We start from the raw sequence: 22,031 nt of genomic DNA on the forward strand, positions 1-22,031 counted from the left end.
GTTTCACAATGGGAAAAGAAAAAAAGGGCACTTCAAATCATAGATGCAAAGGAGAAACTGTTTGTTTGGATTTATTTAAGACAAACTTATCGGAATCCACACGCACTTGGGAGTCATTCCTTACATGCAAGCCAAGTAATGAATGAGAAGCGAGCCTAGTTGGTAGAACACCACACTACTTTTGACCAGGAGACTTCCAATTTGTAGTGGCGAATTGTGTCCCTAGAAGACTTGAGAGATAACATACCATTCGGTGTTGGGCACCAAATCAATCTATCATGTGCTTGTTGCTGGTAGAGGAGAACGACTTTGATGACATCCCAGCATTGAAGCAAGGTGATGTCAATAATGTCATCCTTCCATGTGCCTTTGGTGTTTCTAATGGAAGCAACCTTGACATTCAGTCTACGTCCCAAGGCTTCAAAGATAATAACTCCCTCATTCCAGATAGGACCGCCAGGGGTCCATGGGTCATCCCATAAAGAAGTATCAAAACCATTTTTGAGAACAACACAAGTGTGGGGAGAGTAAGGTGGCGAGCCTTGAGGATACACTTGAAGCAGTAAGAGCACTGAGTTTACACCTCTAGATTCCGGATAGAGCATTTCGAAATCCATCAGTGGTGAATAAATGATGTCCAACAGCGAGTGTGATCTGAAGTAAACACCCAAACATGCTTTCTGATATCCAATTTGGCAGCAAAACACGGAGGACCCGTGGCTTCATTGTACCTATTGAAGAATTCTTGGCAAAGCATAATATTGTCAGAGATTTGGCGGCCTTCAATAAAAGTTGACTGACTAGAGCTAACCAATTCGCCAATAACCTTTTTTTATCCTGTTGGCTATTACTTTTGCAATGAACCTATAAAGCAAGGGAGAGACTGCAATAGGTCTGTATTCGGCAAAGGTGTTCTGAACGTCTCCTTTTGGCACCAAAGTGAGGCGAGATAGCTTGACTTCATCGGTAACCAGAGCAGTGTTCACTTCCAATAATTCCCCAACTACTTTTGTAATAGAAAGCACCAAATCTATCAGGGCAGGAGCACTATTATCATCCATAGCATCTATAACATCTTTGATTTCCTTATCAGAAATAGGATTAGTAAGAGTGTTAACGTTCATATTAATAGTGGAAGGGATAGCGTTCCACCTCCGTTTAACCTTAATTGCCCTGTGGAAGAAGCTAGTGTTGTCATCACCTTCAGTGAGCCATCGCGCTCTGGACTGTTGTCGATGTTCAGATTCTTGAATGAATAAAAGATGTCTGAGGTGTTCAGAAGCAATTTTTTGTTGTTGAACGTCAACCTCCGAAGGGGTGTGAGAGGCAATACGGTCTTGGATTCGTTGAACTTCCAGTTCTCTACTAGAAATCTGCTGGTCAAGGTTGGAGAAGGCTCGCTTGCTCCAAGAGTTAAGTTTATTTTTTATCACTTTGCACTTTAATAAAAAAGCAGAAATTGGAGAGCCTGGCTGCTGCTGACTCCATGCATCAGCAGCGATGGGTAAGAAATCAGCATGTGATGCCCAGTGGTTGTAAAAGGAGAAATGCTTACCATGATTCTTTGGCAACGATCCAAGGAAAACCACCATGGGAGAGCGGTCAGACACTGCAGAGTGAGAAAACCAAGCTGGCGAGTAAGGGAATGTAGAGAGCCAAGTCGGGTTGGTGAGAACACGATCCAACTTAGACTCAATCCGATGTATTCCAAAAATAGTAGAGCAATTCAAAAACACCTTTTAATTATGAATGTGTTTTATAGATTTACGCAGATTAAGATTTTTTTTTTTTTTTCATTTTTCATTTTTTTTTTTTTTTTTTTAATTTTTTTTTTTTTTTTTTTTTTTTTTTTTTTTTTTTTTTTTTTTTTTTTTTTTTTTTTTTTTTTTTTTTTTTTTTTTTTTTTTTTTTTTTTTTTTTTGAGGTAAGAGATTTAAGAGTATTTGAGTTTCAAATAAAGAAACTTTGAAGTCAAATTAATTTAGGAAGGTATTAGAAAATTATACATCCAGAGGATAAATCCATTTATCACTTTATAAAGAGATTTACTAAGATTTGAATACCTTTATTTCTGTTCTCCTTGAATTTAGGGTGGTTAGGTGCAATTTTTCTAATTTAGATCTTCTACTAATCCGAGTAGAGATTTTTGTTTTCCTCACACTTCTCCAATAAGATAGGAGTGGAGTCCACATCTGTGTGCTGATGAAATGAATCAAAGTTGGAATCCCAAACGGACCCTATGTGGCCCCCTCTCCTAATATATAGTGGAGAGGTGTGAGGAAAACACAAGCCCAAACCTCTACCTTGATGGATAGATAATCCAAACTCGTTTCTTCCTGTATAATAGGTTAGTCGTGCCGTTAGGATTACCCTACTATTTTTAGAACTGTTCTGGTGCTCTTGGCTAACAATGTAAGCAGCACAATATAAGATATAGTATAAACATTCTATACTCAAAATCACGTACTGTATTCTTTGTATATATTGTTATCAAAACCATCACCATACCACAACAAAATGATATGGTTGCAGTATAAAAAAGTATAAAAAAAATACGTATATGATATTAGATAGTAAGGTGTGATTGTAGTATAAAAATGCATGGTACATGTGTAATATTAGACAGTACGATAAAATTACAATATAAAAATGGAGAAAGCCAAGAATGGAGAAAGGAAGAAGAAGATTTCAGAGATGGGATCTTAAGTGGGATATTCAGAGTTTTTTATTATTCAAGTAAATAATGAACTAACAAAAGATACGTCCACCCAGAAAGTAAAAGGAAACACGAGAGAAGGTACAAATGGGCATTCCAATTGAAAATTAAAAGGTAAATAGAAGAGATAGGTCCAATATATAGGTGAAAATTACAATATATAAAGTTGAAAGAGAAATCATCTCTTCTATTTATTTTATTTACGACCACTTAGGAATGTAGATGGACTTTATTTTTGGTAACAAAATTCATGTGCGTTTGGCTCCTAATTCAAACCCACGAAGCTGTTGGGTTTGGGTGGATGCCGACGACATTTACAAGCGCAGAACAGGCCGGCACCACAAACAAGTTCGCACCCATGACCACTACACTCTAAATGAATCCCAAATTTTCTTCCTGCTTTCATCGACACTGCTCCATCTCCATGCACACTTGCAAACAGACCTATAGATGAAACAATACATGTTACTCAAAAATTAATCATTTGCAAAAGAAAATTATGAAATACACAGTTCAGAGAGAGACAGACCAGAAGCAATGAGCAGGGAAAAAGAGTAACAAGGCAAGCTTGATTGAAGCCTTATCCATAATGAAGAAGTTGTAATAGATGTTATGTGATATGAAGGTGCAAGGGAGGTGGGTTATATTTATAGGTAGATCCCTTAGTTAGATTTTGGTGATCAATACAGGGGAGGTTTAAATTTTACTGAATTTTTAGTTGAGAAGGTTGAGAAAGGAAAGTTGTCCTAAAAAAAAGGGACCCTACATGGTTTGTTCTTCCTAAAGTTACTATGTATATCATACTGGAGAAACTAAGAAACTAGATCTTCCGTATCTTGAGGTATTAGTTCAGTTTTACGAGGTGTGAGGGTGTGAGCCGAAACCAAACCTAGAGCAACAGTTAGCATTCAGGTTTAAACGGTTCCAATTCGGATATGAATTCGGTTTTATAATTCGACTTTGAATCCAAATGATAAAACGCAATTTGAGGGGACAAACATATGAGCACCCATGACGACAAGGAGGGGAACCTTTTCTTCTCATCCCTCCTTGAGACATGTAACATTGAGCAAAAAAATGAATAATTGGCCAGCTTGATTGAAGCCTTATCTATGATGAAGTTGTAATGGATGTTACCTTCGCGATGTGATTGTGCAAGGGAGGTGAATTATATTTAAAGGGACGTCTATCATTGATTCATCTTTTTTTTATGTAGCTAACATAATCTACATTAATTGAGAATATTTATAAGTTTGAAGCCATAACCTAGTGAGATTCAATTCAAACAGGCAAGAGAGACAATCTCTTTTTATGGAATGATTTGCTTTGATTTCAGCAATTTAATTCAAGATGTAATCTGCTTTGTCAATAGATTTTATGGAGTCTAGATCGTTTACCCACATGAAGAGGAAATTTTTTAATTCACATGATTAGATGCTTGACTTGCGTCCGATCTAACCACAAAATCCACTTTTTCAGGAAAATCCTGAAAACGGAGGAATCCAAAGGTTCTCCATGTGTTTTGGGATTCGTGTCTAGTGTTCTTGACCGCCCAGCTTACTAGTCCTTTCCACAATAGCAGTAAGTGCAATACACCTCATTAACGTGTGAGTTTGGATCCTCCACTCCACATGAAATGGAATTAACCACATGGGTAGACAGTTTCCAAGTGTCAACTTGAAAAACATGATCCTTCTTCTAAGCAAGATGAATATAAATAAACTTGTTGTATTAGAAAAAATAGTTAATGGTGGTTTAACACCAACAAGTTTATTTATGTTAATCTTTCTTAAAAGAAGGGTCATGCTTTTCAAATTGACACTTGGCTACAATCTACCAATATTTATTGGAATAAATTCCAATACATGTGGGTAGAGGATCCAATCTCTATGTGAGGCTTACTGAGATGACAATTTGGTACGACGGTCGATACCGTAACATATACTATACTATATATAATGGGGACAACCAACTATGGCACTAAGAGGACTAGTTAGTTGCTAGGGTAAAAAGTTTTCGTGGTGTAAAATCCATCTTATGTGATTATTTGAGACATATTGGCTTCTGTGGCCTATTGTTGACTTAATATTGCATGGTATATATGAAGAAGGCAATTTCCTACGGTAATTTCTACTGTAGCATATGGTCCACTTAAAACTACGAAAACAATTGACTGTGGTATTAATGGTACTATTTACTATGCTTTCCTATGTTCGTGGCAAAAGTTTCATCGCAAATACTCATTTTTTCTTGTAGCGTATATCTATATCATTTGACATTCACATAAATTGGAATGAGGGGTAAAATTTCATGTAAAAGACAAAAGACAACATTCTTCGCGGTAAGGTGATCGAAGCAAAAGACAAGCAATGGGATCCGAGGGATACATCTATGAAGCTGAGCATGCTAAAGGTCCAGGCAACGGTTCGGCCATTGGAACTGCAAATCCATCCAACTCCATGTACCAAACTGATATTCCAGACTTCTACTTCAGAACCACCAAGAGTGAGCACAAGTCTGAGTTGAAGGAGAAGTTCAAATGTATTTGTAAGTATTATATATCATTTCTTGAAGCATGTTTTCTTCAAATGATGGCGAACGGATCATTTCATGTTGATTGATTTTCAATTTTCTCAAAACAACGACCGTTTTGATTTTGTCAAAACAGGCAACAGTTCGACAATCATCAAACACCTTACCTACCACACCGATGAAATGATCTCAGAGAATCCAACACTTTGTGATCAAAACGCTCCGTCCCTTGACACACGTCAAGATATTATGGTGACTGAGGTACCTAAGCTGGCCATGGAAGCAGCAACCAAAGCTATCAACAAGTGGGGGCAGCCTAAATAAAAGATCGCTCACATCGTATTCACTACCATTTCTGGTGTTGATGCACCGGGTGTTAACTTACAGCTTATCAAACTCCTTGGCCTTTCCCCAACTGTTCGACATGTGATGACGTACCATCTAGGATACTAGGGTGGTGGCTCAGTGCTCCGTGTAGGCAAAGATATTGCAAAGAATAATAAAGGGGCTCGTGTGCTCGTTGTCTGCTCAGAGTTAAACTCCATCAGTGGCTTCAAAGGCCTAGATGAGACAAACTTACATGCCTACTAGGGATGGCAATTTTGCAGATGGTGCTGCAGCTTTGGTAGTTGATGCTGACCCTGAATAGTCCTAGCTAACTAGGGACAAAGGAAACACGAATAATTGTAACCAAAAAATGAGGAAGTGAAAACCAGACTCTCGGGGACAAGCCTCAACAGCAGATCCTTCAACCACTACAGAAGAATCAACCTGCACAAGAATGAAACATCTCCCTTTTTTTTTTCTGAACTTTTGTACAAGGGTTGGCCCCCTATGGCCATTTCATAAATATATGAATTGACCATAATTACTCGTCGTAAGAATTTCGTACTTACTATCATAATTGACTTGTGATATTTCCCTTTCGGGAATATCTGGATAATATCAACCTGACTCCTCTGGGTCTAACTTGTGTCTCCCTCGGGAGCTTAGTTTAACCTTGGTCACATCATTCGGGAGTCTCATTCAGTGTAGAACCGATGCTCCAGCCTTCAAAAGTCTTATTCGGTTTAGAACCGATGCTCCAGCTTTGAGAAACTTTAGTTTCCTTACTATCACGATCAACTCCGCCTTTTGTCACTTGTGAATACTGCCTTCGGCACGATTCTTCTAGAGAAAATCAAATGTTTTTTCTCGTAATTATTTCTAGGTTTTCCTTCCCAAGAAAAACTTTTCATTCCATCACATTTATTGCAAATGGGTGACGGTTCGTTTCTCGAGTTGCACTGCTTCGTAACTGATGTTATCTCGCCACGTGGAAACTTCAGCAACTCGACTTCGTTTATTTCGAATTTGAAAAGTCATTAGCTTGTAGCCGATGATCTGGGATCTTCTGATCGGCACTTGAACCGTTGTTCTATTTTGACCTTTGATTTGCTCGAGTTATGTCCCTTCATATCACCTCACTGGGCTATTTAAACCCCTTCAACGTGCTTTGACACCTTACGACCATTGTAACAACAGAACTCTGCAAAAAACCTTCTAACTCTCATAATCCTCGTTCTTTCTGTCTAAAGATTCATAGTTTGAAGATTTTTGCAGCCAGGCTTTGAACGAGTAAGTTCTTCCTTTGCTCATTCTTTTCTTTCTTTCTGTTCTTCTCTCCTTGATGAACTCCAAAGTTACAAACTTTGGATTTTTACTTCACTGCCAGCTTTTTGGCATTAGAAGCTTCGTTTTTGGACGTCATAATGCATTTCTGATCGTCTTAAGTAGAAGACCACATACTTTGGTCTAGATTTCTTTCTTGATCACCTTGGATATTTCTAGGGTTTTAGGCCTTGCATTCTGATAACTGTTCTTTTTATTCTTCGCAGTGCCTCCAAAGTTCGACCCGAGTGTTGTTCGAGCAAGGGTTGCTAAGAAGACTTCCTCAACAAAGAAGGATTCTGTCAAGTCTGAGAAGGTAGATGCCACTCCTTCTGAAGTTCGGACTCCCAAGGCACTGGCCATCGTCCCGTTAGCATCACCCTCAGAGAAAATGGCAAGTCGGCCTGAGGAGGAAATAGTGACTCCTTCTCCTGGTGTCCTAATCCCGGATCTCACAGTTGTTGCCTCATTGGCATCTTCCTCCAAGGCTCCTTTTCCTGGTGTCCCGATCCTGGATATCACAGCCGTCACCTCGTTGGCATCTTCCTCCAAGGTTCCCTTGGTCGTGGAGGCTGCTATCCCGATGGTGAAAGATCGGGTCGTTTTTGAGGAAACTGAGGATGTTGCTTCTAAGAAAAAACGTCCTCGTTCTGATGATGAAATTTATAGGCCTTCCTGGTCATTGAAGAGGTCTGACTTGGTGACGGGAAACTTTGACAAGGCATTGGAATGGTGCACCTTCGCCAAGATGCCAGCCGAGAGCAGAGCCTTCAATGTCGTTCCCAACGAGGCCTTCGTGAACTCATTAGTAATGTAAGTATTATTTCTTCCACTGCCTTCCTCTTGGAGTATCTTCATTCTCTAAATAACTCTGATAATTTTGTAGGAGTACTGCTGATAACTTCCACAAACAGGTGGAGTCAGCTTTCCGGATCGGGCGATTGCAGTCCGATCTTTTTAAGCTTCGTGAGGAAGTCAAAGCCAAAGATGTTGAGATCCAACGCCTTCAGGACTAGCTCTGGGAAGTAGCCTGAGTGAAGAACACGGAGATCTTGCAGCTTTCCTCTTCACTGGATGTTGCTAACGAGAGCAATCGCAAGTTAGAACATGAAGTTGAAAGGCTCTCGGGAGCATTGAAGGAACCTGAGGCAAGACCCACCGAACCCCAAAGGCAGGCAGTTCCTTCTTTACCCGAACATATCCCTATTGAGGTCCAGAAGGCTTGCATCTTCAAATACTTAAACAGTAAGCCTTTTGATGAACTGTTGGATATTTTTCATCTACAGGCTTACCGGGGATCGCATAATGATGTCTAGAAATCGATCTTAAAGAGAGATCCAAGCTTTGATACGGCTCCTTACTAGAAACAATGCCACCCTGAAGTATTTGGAGAATTGGGACTTCCCCCTCCCGACTGGAACGAGGACTTGGAAGATATGCCGACTGAGGATCCGGATATATTGCTATATATTAACGATTCTCCTCATTTGACCCCTTTCAGGGACTTGGTCTACGGAGAAGCCGTCCCGAACGTCAACCAGGCTGTAGATCAAGCTTCGGTGTCGGTCGAAAAGGGCAAAGAGGGTGAAGCCTAGAGCTCGGCATTCCTCCTGTTCTTCTTTCTACTTGTCTTTGCTGGGGGAAGCTTACGGAATTCTTCACAACAAGACCCTAGAAAAGCTAGACAAAGAGTATGGAATTGCGGAGTTTTCCTCAAGCTTTTGTAGGTGGGAACTTACGAAACTCTTCTCAATCGCCGAGGGTGAGGGGTCTTGCCTGGGTATGTCTTCCCGACTCTGTTTCGGCACGTGAGGGCTTCTTCAACTTTTTCTTCTTAACTCTGTGTTGCTTCAAGAAAGCTGCTTTATTTTTTCTTCCCGACTCTCCTTCGACAAATGGAAACTTACAGAACTCTTCGCAATCACCGATGATGATACTTAGAATTTATTGTATTTCGACCAAATGAAGATTTAACCTTCAACACTTGTTGTCTCATATGTATTTCTGAGAACTCTTTGTTGTTGTAAAGGTTGGCCCCTTCTGGTCGTTAAAGAAATAAAGAATTAACTTTATCTTTAAACTTTGTCGATCGCCGAAGATATTTGGGTTTTTCACCAAAGTCTTCTTCTAAGTAATTCCTTAGAATTATTGGAAATGAGGCCTTTGCCTTGGAAGGTCTTAGTCGGTCGGAACCGAAGCCTTTTCTTTGGAAGGTCTTAGTCGGTCAGAGCCGAAGCCTTTTCTTTGGAATGTCTTAGTCGGTCGAAACCGAAGCCTTTGCTTTGAGAATCCTGAAAATTCTACTAAGCTTTCGGAGGTCCCACTCGGGTTTTAAACCGATGCCTCGTGAAGGTCCCACTTGGGTTATAAATGATGCCTTGTAGAAGGTCCCACTCGGGTTTTAAACCGATGCCTCGTAGAAAGTCCCACTTGGGTTTTAAACTGATGCCTCGTAGAAGGTCCCACTCGGGTTTTAAACCGATGCCTTGTAGAAGGTCCCACTTACGTTTTAAACCGATGCCTTGTAGAAGGTCCCACTCGGGTTTTAAACCGATGCCTTTTGATTCCTCATTTAAGTACTGATATATAGTAGCCCCCAATCAAAAGATTTGTTGTTTGAAACTTGAAATTGTATTGAATGAGGGAAATACTACATCAGAAACGAAAATGGTAAATCTTTAAAGATAGTACTTCTTCAAGTGCCTTGCATTCCACGATTGGTCTAGTTCCTGCCTGGTGGTCATATTCTTTAGCTTGTATGCTCCCAAACCGAGTGGCTTGACTATCATATATGGTCCTTCCCAAGAGGGATCCAGCTTCTTTTGATTACTAGGATCTGTAGCCAGCGTATTTCTTAGAACCAAATCTCCCGATCGGTATTGGCGACGTCGGACTCGAGAGTTATAATGATGTGATCCTTCACTGGTACTGCTGAGTTTGGGCAACTGCTTTTGTTCGAACTTCATCCAGCAAGTTGAGACTGTCTAGTAAACCTTGTTCATTTGCTTTTTCCTCAAACTCTCTTTCTCTTAGTGTCCCTGCCATTACCTCCACGGGTGCTAATGCTTCAGATCCATACGCCAGTTTGAATGGAGTTTCTCTAGTTGGGGTTCAAACCGTGGTTCGGTACACCCAAAGAACATTTTGCAGATCTTCGACCCACAAATCTTTGTCCGACTCCAGTCTTTTCTTTATTCCGTCTAACAACGTTCGGTTCGTGACTTCCACCTGACCGTTGCTCTGTGGGTATGGCACTGATGACATTTGGTGTTCGATCTAATAAGTGTTGCAGAATTTGTTCGAACGGGGATTATCAAATTGTGTTCCATGATCAGTAACAATGATCTTTGGCATCCCGAATCTGTAGATTATAGACTCCAAGACAAACTTCTCTACCTTTTTCTCAGTGATTGTTGCCAAAGCGCTTGCTTCTACCCACTTGGTAAAATAGTCAATCGCCACAATAAGATATTCCTGTCCGCCAGATGCCTTGGTGAATTTTCCCATAATATCAATTCCCCACATTGCAAACGGGATAGGATCAAGAATTGACGTTAGGGTTTCAGCCGGTCTTTTTGATACCGTTGCATGAATTTGGCAATTGTTGCAGGCACAAACGTACTTCATTGCAGCTTCTTGGAGCTTTGGCCAATACAGCCCGAGCCTCAGGATTATTGAGCTAGGGCACGGCTGCCCATATGCACCCCACAAATTCCTTCATGAACTTCCCCCAAAGTGGTTTGTGACCCTTCGGGACCTAAGCACCTCAAGAGTGGACTGGCATAAGATCTTCGGTACAATCTTCCATTTAACAAAGTAAATCTTGATGCTCGTACTCAAATCTTTCGAGCCTCCTTCACATCCTCTGGTAGCTTGTCATCCCGAAGATACTCTACAATCGGGTCCATCCAGCAGCGCTCAATCTCGATATAGGATATTTCTTTTTCTTGATTGCTCGGAATGGCTAAATCTTCTATGTAAACCGAAGGATCGAGTGTCTTTTCTTTGGCGTTAGCCAATCTTGATAGTTCGTCTACCATTGTATTCTCCTTCCTCGGGATCTGACACACCTTTAGATCTTTGAATTCTTTTTGTAATGCCTGCACAATTTCTTGATACTTTTGTAATCGGGGCTTCTTTACGCCGTACTCTCCTTGCACCTGATAACGATCAGCTACGAATCACTGTATATAGTGACATATGCTATCGCCAAAGCTTTCACCAAATGTAGTCTGGCTATCAAGGCTTCATATTCGGCATCATTGTTGCTAGCTTCAAATGCGAATCTCAATGCATAGCGAATGATAAAACCTGTTGGACTCGTAAGTAGAATACCTACTCCGGCTCCATACTTATTGCTTGAACCGTCAACGTATACCTCCCACATGGTTGGCATACTCGGTTTGATTTCTTCTTCTATTGGAGTTATGGTTTCCACGACAAAATCTGCCAATGCCTGAGCATTGATTGCCATGCGAGATTTGAAATTCACTTGGAATTCACCAAGCTCGACCGACCATGCCACCATTCTTCTCGACAAATCAAGTTTATGAAGAACTTTTTACAAAGGAAAATTTGTTAATACCTCAATCGGGTATGCTTGGAAATATGGTCGAAGTTTTTTGGTCGCAATCATCAAAGCCAAAGCCTGTTTCTCAATCTGTGAATATCGCGTCTCTGCATCTAGGAGCACATGGCTAACATAATAGATAGGCCATTGCTTCCTTTCCTTCTCCCGAACTAGTACCGTACTTACAGCCGAGGCTGAAGTGGCCAAATAAACCTGTAAAGTTTCTCCTTTCTCTAGTCTGGACAACAAAGGTGGCTTTCCTAGAGTTTCCTTTAGACTTTCAAATGCTTTTTGGCATTCATCTGTCCATCGGGCTTCCTTGCTTCCCCTTAAATCCTTCAAGGCTTTGAAGAAAGGAAGGCACTTTTCTCCTAACTGCAAGATGAAGCGATTCAACGCAGCTACACTTCCTGTCAAGCATTGCACATCCCGAACGGTTTTTGGAGGTTCCATGGTAATCAAAGCTTGTATTTTGGCTGGGTTAGCCTCTATACCTCTTTGAGATACCATAAAACCCAAAAACATTCCTGAAGACACACCGAACGCACACTTCTCCAGATTCAGCCTCATTTGGTATTTTCGTAATACTGAAAATACCTCTGCGAGATCAGCAATGTGTCCCGAACGTGCGACGCTTTTGACCAGCATGTCGTCAACATAAGTTTCCAGTCTATAAGCGGAAGCAAAGGAAATCTAATTAAGGTTTACATTTATTTTGAAGTGCCTCATAGGTCTTTGCTCAAAACGTTCTATAAAAGGTGTCATGAGACCATTTTGAATTTCATATTCCCAACGATGAGCTATCATGACCTCATCTCTATTGATAGGAGCCGTAACAGCATTACAGACATCCACACGAAAGGTCGTGCACATCCTAAACAACTCGCACTAGCATCTCCAATATAACTTTAGCTGTGATTGCCCCTAGATACAGGGTTTCTTCTATACCTGCATAGTCATCTGAGAAAAACAAGGAATTCCACAAGGGTGAGTTATGTAGGCAATAATCCACATACACCAAATAAACGAGAATTGCATAATTGATATGAGTGCAGTGATGTTCTAAGTATGCTGCTAATAAGCTAAATATGCTAGTCTCTACTAGGGCAGACACGCATTAAGATGAACACCAGCCTCCTCAAGTTAGTCTCATACAGACCCCTCACGGCACCCAAGCCATCATTTGGGCATCGTAATTGAGGTATGGGATACAAGTCCAATCTAACAATGGTCAAGGTTATAGGTCCACACTCTCTTACCACGACCATTAGTATAAGTTTGGTGCATGTTGAGGTTGTCCTAACCCAATGCAAGGTCATACAAGTAACATACTACATATGGTCTAGATACCTTTCCTCATGCCTATTGCCCTTTTGGTCAATATATTTGTCCACCTTGAAGTTTCCAATTCCTCATGGGATTACCGTTTTTTGGATTTGGCACCCCAAAACCCTATAGTCATCCACATATGATAGGGCGATGCCTCTCATGTCTCCTCACAACACCCAAGCTGTATTTCGGATGCCCACAAGCCCAACCCTCAACATATGCAACCCTACCATGAGTGATAGGACAATGGGCTTATGTCTCCTTACAACACCCAAGTCGTCTTTTGAATGTCCACAGGACCCCACCACCACTTCACGGGTCACTCAGCTTCAATTCCCATGCCAAAGGTGTCACATCTACCCACCCGGTATCCATCCACCCGAATACCCGAGGGAGTGATCCAAAGCCCATGCGATCAGGTCTCAGACAATCACCAACCATTCCACACAATAGATCAATCATGAGCAAGAATAAATATGTGAGATCCCTCACAAACCCTAATCCAAAATTCTATTTTGTAGGTCCGAAAGCCCGAAGTCAAGGAAGAAGACACATGTGGGCCATTCCATTTGAATTCATATATACAAACCTCAATCCATTTTGGGTATTTTTGGAAGTTTAGGTTTCTAAAACCCTATATGTACAAACCTCAATCTAATTTGAACCACTTTGCCTCTAAGCTGTTGGAGAACGTGAGAAGAACCCTAGAGCTTCCTCTTCAAGGCCAAGGAAGATCCCAAGCATCCGTGAGAGATTCTTCCATTGAAGATTCTTCCACAAGGTTAGTATTCGCTTCTATTCTCTCTAGATATATTCTCTCTTCTATTTCAACCCATTGTTGTGATTGTGATGAAGGTCTTATGCTACTGTAATGACCTAATCTCTGATCCTCATAGTCTTAGAGTGAATTCCCATTCACTATATTCTTTTCGTGGACAACACGGTGTGATTTCGGTATTAAACCTTGTATAATCTTCATGATCTTAGTTCTACTTGTGTTGTTTGACTTCTAATCTATGCTAGATCTATTGTTAAGTGAATTTTCAACCATGATCTACTGTTTTCTTATCTCTAAATGAATCCCCATTCATTCTAGCCTATCCATGAAATCTACAGACTGATTTCGGATTAACCCTAGTATGTGATCCGATAGATTTCTATTCCAACGACCACGTTAGATGCTTAGATCATGATAGATAGCCTTCATTTACTATTTAAGAATTTTCCTATTAATTTCAGAATGATTGGAACTCAATCGAGGAGTTTCTGATCAAAGCTTAGGTTTTCTGTCTGTACATAGTCTACTTGGTCGACTGCCTTGGTCGCCCCAAGCGACCAAGCCAAGTGACTAAGGGTGTCCTGGACAACAGCTTTCTTTAATTTGACCCCGATTTGACTCCGATCCTTTAGGGTTTGTTCCTTATATTCTATACTTGTTTTATTAGGGTTACTTTGGTGACTTTGGACCTACTCCTTTGATCTCTTTTCTTTGGAGTTAGCAAATCAATATAAGGTGAGTATGAACACTCACAATTTAACACATTTACATGCTTTGATATATTAGAACTCGTATGCGAGTGTTAGCTACTGTAGTGGTACTTTTCCTATAATGTTATACTTCTATAATTCCACATACTTGTATGAATGTGATTGATACAATTATGAGTTGGACTTTGTTATGATATTTAAGGAATCATGATGTGATGTGATTGTCTAAGTTGTGGTTGTGGAATGGGGAATGCCATTTGGGCGTTTCTGTCATTGGACACCAATGGAGGGGGTATGGGACGCATTCCTATGGTGCCCCTTGGCGCTTTCTACAAATACTGGATGTAATACCGAGGACTTGCTAGATGAGTTGCGCTAGGAAACCCCGTCATATCTAACCCCATCGGCAAGGGTATGAGGCCGAGTGACCAGTGGCAGCAATGGGGATTGTGCGGGCTCAAGACTGGTAACCAACCCATGAGAGGACACAATCACATTGTGGGGGCCATTCATTGGTAGGGTTGCACATAATAAGCATGGGTTCATGGGCACTCAAGACCGGTATCCAACCCGTGAGAGGGCATGAGAGCTTCTCGTTTATTATATGTGGATGACCAATAAGGTTAAGAGTCCGTAGTCCGAGTTTGTTGGAGCCATAAGATATGATGACTCTAGGGAGGGAGGTACTTGAACGGACTGCCTAGGCACAGAAGGGAGGCTATCATACCGAAACGGACTGTCTAGTGCACGAAAGGGAGTATCCGACTCCGAGTTGATGTGACTCAGTAGAAAACTATGCATTGGGCTAGGTATAACCCTAAACACGCCAACACTCATACCAATGGTGAAGTGAGAGAATGGTGGCCTAAACCCTAGCCATGGAAGGTCTGAGATGGATGACCTGACCCAATTACTATGGAGAACCCAAAATAATGAGATGGTTGAGGGAAGAGTAACTGAGACTACCCAGAGGAGTATGGTGTTCTATCTTAATGAGTGTCTGCCACTAGAGACCAGCATATATAGAGTTAGAAGCATACTTGCATCATTGTCTCATATCATTTGCATAATGCTTGTTCTGAACTATTTGTAATTGTTTATTGTGATTGAACTACTTGCTTAGTTCTGTTGAGCTCGCCCTTCGGGGACATGTTTATAGATGATTTTGCAGGTTCGGAAGAGATCCCGAGCACCATTGCAGAGGACCCTTCCATATGTGGTACAGCTACGGACTCAGTGGGAGAAACTGGTGACTAGTGGTTCGACCCGTATACCGTTGTGGACCACAATGAGAACTCCTATTAATAGCAGTAGACATTGTCTTATTCGTCATTGGGAACGTGAGTTAGATGTTGATTTGAAGATGCAAGTGCATAAGCCCAAGGTGAAGAAGACGAAGGTCGAAGAAGAAGAAGAAGAAGAAGAAGATGAAGATGAAGAACCTATGGAAGAATTAGAATAGACTTAGTCTTTATACTTTATTCAGTTGTAATACTTTAGAGTTTGATCTACCTTCCGCATTGATCGATAGAGTTATTTCTTTGATTGGTATCATTTTATTCCGCACTCTAATATTCCTTGAGATCTTTCTTTGATTGTTTCTCAACATGTTTATACAATGATTATTCTTTGCTCTTGATTATATTTTTGTGCAATGTGGGTATATGATCACCTTGAACTTGTCCTTGGGACTGTGGATCACACCTCCGAATATCGTGGTTAGGGTACTAGCTGGGGGGATATCACAAAATCAATGCCATAAATACTTAAAAAAGAAATATATCGAGTAACAAGGATCTCAAAAGGATCTCAAACCAAGTCAGAGTACGGAAGTGATGACAAAACTAAAGTATTCAAACTGAAAAGAATAAGCTAAGTCAAAGTTTCTAAATCTTCTAATGTTTAGCCTTCTTCTCCAAACATCTGTACACTTGCAACTTAGGATCAGTGTCTAGCTCGTATTCCCACCGGCGAACAAGGCATCTTCTATCATTATTGATCAGGGCCATAATAGTACTCCACACTAGTACTGGGATTATACCACATGTCACAGCCAGTTCCCATTGTTTCTTAAACTATATAATTAGAGGAAAAAATCTCCAAACTCGTGCATGGGTTTCTTCTTCTCCTGCATAGTCATCTAAAAACAAAAAATTCCCCAAAGGGTGAGCTCAAAAGAACTTAACGAGTAGTTCACAAATATAACCATAATCACCGTTTAAATCAAAACACCATATAGTGTAACATGGTATGAAGTGGAATGCAACAATGCAACTATACTCTAACCGATGCTAGTCTCTACATGGCAGACACGCAATAAGATAGAACATCAGCCTCCTCTGGATAGGTCTCGTCACTCGATCTCTCACAAGGTTGGTCACCAGTCTTGAGATCCCAGGTAAGGGGTCAAGGCATCCCTCTTGGACTATCACCTTGGTTGGGGTTTAGGTCACCACTCTCTCACCACACCATTGTTATGAGTATTGGCATGTGTCAGGATTATACCTAGCCCAATGCAAGTCAACTACTCATTCACATCAACCTAAGTTCAGATACCTCCCCTCATGCATCTCACACTCTCAGTTCAGTATCCTCCCCTACTAGACTCAACGTATCCTATGGCTCCAACCAACTCGGACTATGCCTCCTCTTAACCCTATTGGTCATCCACATATAATGGGCAGAAAGCTCTCATGTCCTCTCACAGGTTGGTTACCGGTCTTGAGCGCCTATGAGCCCAAGCCTATTATATGCAATCCTACCAATGAAGGGCCCCCACAATGTGCTTGTGTCCTCTCACGGGTTGGTTACCAGTTTGGAGCTCCCACCACCCACATTGCTGCCATGGTTCACTTAGCATCAATACCCATGCCGATAGGGTGTGATATGACAGGGTACCTAACCAAACTCCTCTAGACTCCCTAGTCATGGAAACCAATAATCATGAGAAGTGCTGGGGGTATCAAAGGATAATGTCCCATACCACCTCCACTGATGTCCTAAGCTAGAAACACCCAAATCGGTATTCCCCAATCTACAATCACAACATACATTCACTTTCTTCAAAGTAGTAAAAGGTTCAATCACATTCCCAATTTATAATCAATTTAAGTCCATAATGTCACATGTTGATCCATACATCAATATTAATAGCAAACGACCTATATTCTATGATTTTAGAATCATTAACATCATTCTTAAATCCTAAAACAGCAACATGTATAATAATAATATATAAATTTCATATCAACTAAGAAGTAACAATGGTTATGTGCAAGTGAGCGTCATCACCTTGCTATTGATTTGCAACTTTGAAAAGTAAGTCAAAGAGTATGTTCACGCTTCCCAAAATTCCACATGTCGGTTCAAGGTTAGAAATAACCCTACAAGTCATGTATCGATAAGGGAAACAAAAAACCAAATTGCATAGGGTGGTTGGTCGGGGTGGTTGCCTAGGGCAACCAGGGCAAGCGACCAGAACAGGGCTGGTTGCTTGGCCTGGTCTCCCTACGAGTACAAACAGAATTGACTCGGGTCGACATAAGGCTTCTCGATTGGGTTCTAAACTACTCTAAAATTACCTAGAAAATTCAGAAATAATACTAAAACATAATCCATCGTAGTTTATACATCAAACAAAGCAAAAGGAGTGAAAACCTAATGAATCCTATATTAGGTCTTCTCCAACATCGATCCGAAAGATTCACAAATAAGCTAGAGTGAATGGGGATTCACTCTAGAGTAAAGAGGGTAAAAGCATTAGGTTGATACAGTAACTAGAAGCCTTTAACTAGGTCGACAGTAGGATAAATTAATCATAGAAGAGAATTAGAAAGAAGAAGATGACTACTAACCTTCAAGAAAGTTAATCGTCGATCGAAAACTGTTTCAGATGACTTCCACACTGACAATCACTGATATTTTCGGATGACTTTGTATCATAATGACACATTTTAGAATGAAACACATTAAATAGGGCTTCAAAAACTAAAATTCCAATTTTTTCCTTTTTTCACGGAACCAGACTGGTCGCCTGGGGCAACCAAGCCAATCAACCAGCCCATAGAACTTTTGTTCCAGGAGCAGAATCATGGCCTTAAAAGCCCTTGCTCTGCCTTGATTCCTATTCTGCACTACAGAAAGGTTTTACTTGATTTTTAGGACCTTCCACACATGAAAGAAAACTTGATCCATCTACCAAATCGGTCGATGTCTGAGTTAGATCTCCTTCAAAACTCTTACAAAACTCCCAACTCAGCATCATCTCCATCTACTTCCATTAGTTCGGATTCCAATCCAATGGTCTCTACCTAGATAGTCCACAATTGCCTTCTTCCCACACTCTGGGTTTTTGAACCTACAACAGGGAATTCCAGGTTAGGTTCTGAGGGGATTTCACGAAAAGGTAATAGTATGTACATGGATACCCAAACCATGCATCTAGACATCCTAACATGCATAAACAACAACTATATGATGCACTAAAAGCACTAAGGGCAATGGCCTAGACCACAACCCCTGATATATAAGGCTAGGTATACAATCCCAAGCATTCCCTAAGTCAAATTCACACATTCCATCATACCACATTATGTAACTAAGTAAAGAACAAAAATAAATAGTTATGAATCATACATGCATAGTAAACATACTTGATACTAAAGGAACATAAACATGCTTGGAAAATCAAGGAAGACAACATATTAGGCAATCGAGTATAATTTCCTTACTTGGCTAATGGATAAAATATGTTATATGAATTAGTTCCACACAACTCAACACTTTAGCAGTTCCTAGTAAGTCTAGTGATCATGCCCATATAGTTACATTCATGCTTAAGCATCAAACAAGCCAAATTAGACATCGAAACAAATTCAGAAAAAAGGTCGGTTGCTTGAGCCAGTTGGTAAGCCAACCAACCGCCTAGTCACTCTAGCAATTTTCCAGATCCGAAAATCCAACCACTATTACCCCATCCCAAATAGGTTTTGGGATGATCATAGGCTTAGACCACGACCCTAAATCACTGATTGATCATCCCTAACTTCAAAAACTGGAAGTTCTAATCTAAATTTCAATTCTAAACCTTGAATACCTTCTTTGAAAGAACCTGCCATTAAAATAGATATAGGATTGATTCTCATAGCATGATCTAATTGGGATCAAAGGTAATTAAATATTTTCCATATGAAATCTTCTTCGAGCATGGATTTCTCAAGAATAACAACTCTCATGACAGTAAAATAACGAAGAGGAAGAGAATATGTTAGTCTATTTACCTCTAGGATCTGAAAAATCGACAATGATCCACGAGGGTCTCCACAAGAATAGGCCTTCTCCTCACTTCCACGGGCTCTCTGACTTCTCTAATGTCCTGATAAATCTATGAAATAGAGTTAAGTTTGGTAATTTTATACTTGAGATAGCTTGATTTAAGAGTATTTTATCTTTGTTTTAGTCTTAGTTGTCATTAGATGTAGTTTTAGTGAGTCTTAACATTTTAAATCTTGTAAAGGTCCTTTATGTCATTCTTGCAAAAATTTCTCTTCAATTAATGGATGAATTTGATTAGCCCTCTTTCTCTTGGCATTGTAGGTGAAGAACCATAAAGGATGAAGCATAACATGGAACATAGAAGAAGAACATGTCTTCTCACTTTGCTGTAAAGATGCTGCAGCATCACGGAGCAGAATATTCCCAGATTGAACACACGTAGCATCATAAACTGAAATGACTGAAAAGGGATAACTAAATGGACTTTCTTCTTGTCATTCCATGAAGGATCTCAGCCGTTGATATCAAATGAAAAGATTCTAATCCTACAAGCCACTTTAACCTATCACTTTGGGGGGAAATTGGGGAAAATAAAGAAGAGAACAACAAGAGAAGAACGGAGAAAATAACTAGAGCTGAAAGAGAAAAGAGGAGGACTGAACGGAAGAAGCTGAGCTCGTGGAAGAAGCCAACCTGCTGGAGATAGGAAGCTGGAGCAGTGTGGAAGCATCTCCTCCTAATTTTCTATTCGGTTTTATAATTCTTAAATCTTCATACTCTAGCTGAACTATGTTAAGGATTGTTTCTATTTTTTAGCTGTTGAAATTTGATATAAGCTAAGCTTTTATTCTGTTGGGATGATAAGAGCAAGGAACTTAATTTCGGCGAAATATCGCCGAAATTCGCTGATGTCGGTAGTCAACGAACCGAAAGGGTGGGGTGAAACGAGATTGGTTGAACATCGCCGGAAAATCGACGTATCGCCGGAAAATCGTTGATTTACCGGTGAATCAGTGAAAAATGCCAAAAAAATCACTGGAAAACCGTAGGAGAAGAAGAAGAAGAAGAAAGAAAGAGAGGCTCGGTCCTTGCATCACTCATGAGCACCAAACTTGCCAAATCGACAACGGCTTCGATAAATGTTTCTCTTTCATGGAGATCAACATCAAACCAAGGAAATCATTGAAGGAATTAGACGCCGTCGTTCGTTATGCTCGCCAGGTCAGTGGTCATCGGAAGTGAGCATCTGCTAGAGATCATTGCTTTAATATTATTGGTGCTCTCTTCCAGTCTTCCTTCCCATTCTCGGTGAAATTGCAGGGTGAAATTGCGAGTTGCAGCCAGAGATAAAACTCCACCGCCATTCTGTAGCTTTTTAGGAAAGTTTTAATGTTTTATTATCAAGCAAAAGACAAAGCTTTAAATGTATATGGGACACATTGTCCCATCACTTTCTCTTTTTATTTTGGTAATCCAACCCATCACTTTCTCTTGCATACCACGTGAACTCAAAATTTCATTTGATGGTGACCTTTGGGTTGATCGAAATGAAATATTGGAATTTGGAAGAGATCGAAATTTCGACGAATATTGGCGATATTTCGCCAGTTCGCTGGGTTCGCTACCCGGCGAACCGAGTGAACTTTCGTTCCTTGGATAAGAGTACCTAAACCTAAGTATTGATGCTGTAATTATCAAGTTTTATTTAGCTTTACTGTAGCACGATCTATTATCAATGAATTCAGCATGTTTGTTTATGAGTAACTTCAATTATTATTGACTGAACATCCATGAATGACTGCTATGGTTTTAGTTAACTGGAAAGTTAATTAAGTCTAGATAAATGTTGAATGGCATGAGTTAGCTTAATCCTAATTTGGGTTTAGCCATTTAGTGGATAGGGTAGGAATACTCACCTGCCTCACGTAACCATGATTGAAATTTGACATAATTTGCATTTCATTTTACTTCTCCATAGGAATATGAGGATTATGAATTAGGATGTTAATGCATTTGTGGATTGGAAGATACCCGTATGTAATTTCGTTCCAGATTCTTTGATATATGTTGTGCTGCAGTGTTGTTGTAGTTTTGACAGTATAAATCAGGGGAGGGGAAATTGATTCCCAACACTCATTTGCTTAATTCACTTTTCATTTATTCATTTAGTTTGTTAATCACAAAATCACTTTATCATTCTTGTTTAAATTAGTCTTCCTTTTACATTGATATTTGAAGATAAAATTCTCTGTGGGATCGATACTCTACTTACTATATATTACTTGATTGCGACTCGTGCACTTGCGTAGCATTTTTAGACACAAGCAACAAGTTTTTGGCACCGTTGCCGAGGATTTTTGTCATTGATAATTCGTGTAGAAGTAGTTTCTTGTTTTATTTACAGAAATTTCTTTACTTTGATATTAGTTTTCTTTTATTTCCAGGTGCTTTTACCCTTATATGAATCCGCTG

General features: G+C 40.2%; 1 protein-coding gene across 1 annotated transcript; it reads right to left on the reverse strand.

Moving 5' to 3' along the window:
* Positions 1 to 806: 806 nt before the first annotated feature.
* On the reverse strand, positions 807 to 4,317 carry LOC149015651 (uncharacterized). The gene is made up of 3 exons (XM_089156566.1): positions 4,278 to 4,317; positions 3,035 to 3,160; positions 807 to 1,609 (listed from the first exon to the last, which is right to left on the reverse strand). Exons 1-3 carry the CDS (start codon positions 4,315 to 4,317, stop codon positions 807 to 809), a joined length of 969 nt encoding a protein of 322 aa, XP_089012692.1.
* Between the last annotated feature and the right edge of the window lie 17,714 nt (positions 4,318 to 22,031).

This window comes from Hakea prostrata, chromosome 5 (assembly GCF_041222555.1).
Source record: "Hakea prostrata isolate BN-2017 chromosome 5, UWA_Hpros_2, whole genome shotgun sequence".
Lineage (NCBI taxonomy): Eukaryota > Viridiplantae > Streptophyta > Magnoliopsida > Proteales > Proteaceae > Hakea > Hakea prostrata.